Source organism: Sitodiplosis mosellana, unplaced genomic scaffold, assembly GCF_009176505.1.
Source record: "Sitodiplosis mosellana isolate CC-2019 unplaced genomic scaffold, AAFC_SMos_1.0 Smas_scaffold_7375, whole genome shotgun sequence".
NCBI classification, from domain to species: Eukaryota; Metazoa; Arthropoda; class Insecta; order Diptera; family Cecidomyiidae; genus Sitodiplosis; species Sitodiplosis mosellana.
In genome coordinates this window covers 1-3412 of record NW_022602441.1, presented here as the reverse complement: position 1 = coordinate 3412, position 3412 = coordinate 1, and the positions used below count along the sequence as shown (strand labels likewise).

The 3412-nt window shown below is 36.6% G+C and overlaps 1 protein-coding gene across 1 annotated transcript; it reads right to left on the bottom strand.

Annotated features, from left to right (window-relative positions):
• Positions 1-824: 824 nt before the first annotated feature.
• LOC129580232 (galactosylgalactosylxylosylprotein 3-beta-glucuronosyltransferase S-like) lies at positions 825-3251 on the bottom strand (the record flags this gene model as incomplete). The annotated part of the gene is given in 4 exon segments (XM_055470463.1): positions 825-1756; positions 1992-2346; positions 2518-2780; positions 2934-3251. Coding segments are annotated over 4 exon segments (998 nt in total), but the record flags the coding sequence as incomplete, so codon positions are not given.
• Positions 3252-3412: the final 161 nt, after the last annotated feature.

Sequence of the window (3412 nt, the reverse complement as noted above, 5' to 3'; positions counted from 1 at the left end):
GTTTGAGTGGCACCAAAGGTTCCATTGCAAAATGTTCTTTTCCGGGGCAAGTGTTTTTTTTCGTGTTCACCTGTGTTCACATTTATTGGTCTTCGTTTACTTTGACATTAATTTCGAACGGAATAAAAGTGGAAAATATAATTGCGGACAAAATCTATTGAATGGTCGCTTTGGCATTTGACAATGGAGAAAAAGAGAGAGAGAACGTAATGAAAAAAAATTGAAAAGAATCTCGTGATTGCGATAAATCGGATTTCTATTCATATCCACAATCGAAATGGGATTTTATATGATTCATTCAAACAAACAATTGAGTTGTTATTTTTTATTCAAGGCTTGACCCGTGAAAACGACCAAATCGTAATAATAAGGCTCATTTCGACGACTGCTCAAGTGGTGTTGCTATTGAATCGCATAAAACAATTATCGGTTCGTAATAATGAAAAAGGCATGCGATTTACGACGCCACCATTTTCATTCCATGAACTTGGCTTGAACACTTTGTTCCCACTTTTTAACTTCTCTGTGCACGTTTTTTCTCTTTGTTGCTGTTTATTTCTGATAAAAATAGCACGAAAATCGCTGCAATTTATATGCATTGAAAATGGGTGAATAAAAATTGCCGTCAACACAGACAAACAAAGAAAAGCTGGCGAAATAGCACTGACTTGATTGAAGCGAAACAGTCGTGACTGGCGCACACCATGACTAACATCGGGTTTTGATATACAATTGCCGTATAATACACCAGCAATAATTGGCACGCGCATACAGCGGAAAGTTTAGCAAACGTACACGCATGAAAAATGACTCGTCCTCAATTATAGGCTTTGCAATATTGTAGGTTTTTTTCACAATGATTTAATAAAAAAAAACACACAGAGCAGTTGGCATCATTTTCAATAAATATCAAAATAAAAAAAATGGTAGAATTTGATGATAGTCGCTAAAATATTTCTATGCAATGCATACCAAACAAAGCATTTATGCTTAACAATTGCGATGTGTTTGTGTGTGTTTTTCGCTCGCTCCGACGATTTTTACCGAATTTCAAAATAATGGGAACCTTTTTAGCGTGTATACAGTGTCAATGTTTCAATTCAATAGATATAGTATTCGCTTAGATTCACTTTTTATACAAGTCAATGTTGGAATAACGATCGAACAGCTGACGAATGTCATATTGGAAATAGGTTTGATTAATGAAGACAATGTGAAATTGAATTTGTTTCATTTTCTGCTTTTCTTCAAACGGCCTGTCATCAGTGTCATTTGATGACTATTATGCGTGTACTGACCATGTCTAACTAAACTAAACTCACTTATATTCATAGAGCATTCAGAAAGCGTGCATTTCATTATTTATCAATTTGGTTTCGTATTATGCTTAACTCGTTACCTACGGGTAATAACTGTTACCGGTACAAATAAATTAAATAAAAACTTTCGTAACTGCCTCCATTGCTGTAGAAAACTACTTAAACTCATAAATTCTTCGATTATTTTCCTCTGTCGATACCGCACCAATTCACTTAAATGGCCTTAGACTCTTTCTGGAACTGTTTTCGTTTTTTTTTCAGCTGCCTTTTTCATATCACTTTCAACGCAGAGAACGCTGTAGAACACCTCCATTTTTATAGATCGGCCGATAAATTATTAAACGCTTCTCGCTCTGGGTAGTATAACTAGTTGAATTATATAGTTTTATGGGTTAGTTCTTTTGCCTTTGCATTTTTGGCTATCTGCGCTTTTACACCTATACGAAGATTGAGAAGAAGAAAGATGGATAAAACGCATTTAGAATATTAATTTGAAGCAAACGTTTCGAATTACATCAATAAAATCAAATAAAAAAAATGCGATTACAACATTGATGAAATCTCTTTCATCCGATATCTTTGCCTATATTTTTAAATCAATGTTTTTAAAAGCGAATTGCTCTTCACTGCAACAAATTTGAAGCACTTTGACCAAGTTAAAATGAAAATTACCTGATGACGGACTATTATGACTGACACCTAGTGCGTCCAATGTTCTTAAAAGTGCACCTAAGCTGGTATCATCTGATTCAATAATACGACTATCAATTTGGATGAGTGCTGCTTTCTCTTTCTTCGTTTGTGTATGCCACACAAGAACTTCGGTGCAATTTTTCGCTTTCGGTTCAATTTCGTTCATTTTCAATCCGATATTTTTCAAAAAGCCATCCTCTTCAAAACCGGCCTTGTACGGCATCGTTGAGTTTGGATTCTTCTCTAGATACTCCAACGAAACGGCGAAGCCAGCCATATCGACGGGCCACATTCGTTGCGACAGCCACGAATCAAAGAAACCAATTACTTTGCCCTTGAAATGAAACAAATAAATGGTTTTTAACATGAAAATGCAATTAAAAAAGAGAGTTATCATTTCGACATGAAAAAAAAACAAACGGTTAAAAAAATGAGATTGCATTAAAAGGATAGACGTAATAATTGAACGGAAACATGTAATAGTTTTTGGTATTCAAAGTCTTACATTTCGTACGACTGGTGCGCTAATGGAATACTGGCCAATTAAACCAACGGGAAACATTGAAACTCGTTTGGTCGATCGAATTTCATCGAACAGCCTTAAATCAAATGTGTTATCATCGTCACCAAAATAGAGTACACCTGGCTTCTTGCCATTTTGCCGGATCCAATTGATTGCAGCTCGTCGATTAGCAACACCTCTCGGCATCGGCTTTTGTGAACGATAGAAATCCGGCATTGGGCTCGATATATGAGTATATGGAATACCTAAACGTCGGATAAATTATTGCACCATTTCATAACCTTTTTTTCTCTCTCTTTTCATTTTAACATTTCGCAAATCGGCTGCAGATTTATGGCATTCACATCGTTGGTAACATACACACAAGAAAAGTCAAACATACAAAAGCATTAGCTTACCGAAACGGTTTAGAAACTCATCCAAATGTTGATTACATGAGTCCGTATCATCGGCCAAAATCCAGTGCAAATGTGGTACGTGCATAAGCGTTTGACCAAGCCGTACAATCTCAGCGAATTGTTCGCGTCGTGGATATGTTGGCGTTACGAAATAGATTATTGGCACGACACTACCAGTGCCAGTGTCATTCGTATCTGTGCCATGTGCCGTGGGATTTTTCGTTGCTGCTATGGTTCGTGTGTCAACGAAATTTTCTTTGCACAGAAACGATGATTCATTTATTGTCACTGACGCAGCTACCGTTCGTTCGTAGTCACCTGAATCGAAAGATTGGAAACAAAAGTGCATTGATAAATTATTCGTAGAGGACGATAGAGAGTGATAGAGACAGATGGATAGAGGGAGAACGAACGCGCAAAATAGCGAACAACAACCAACAAAGTTTACCGAGTCTAATGAATTTTGGAGCAAACAAACG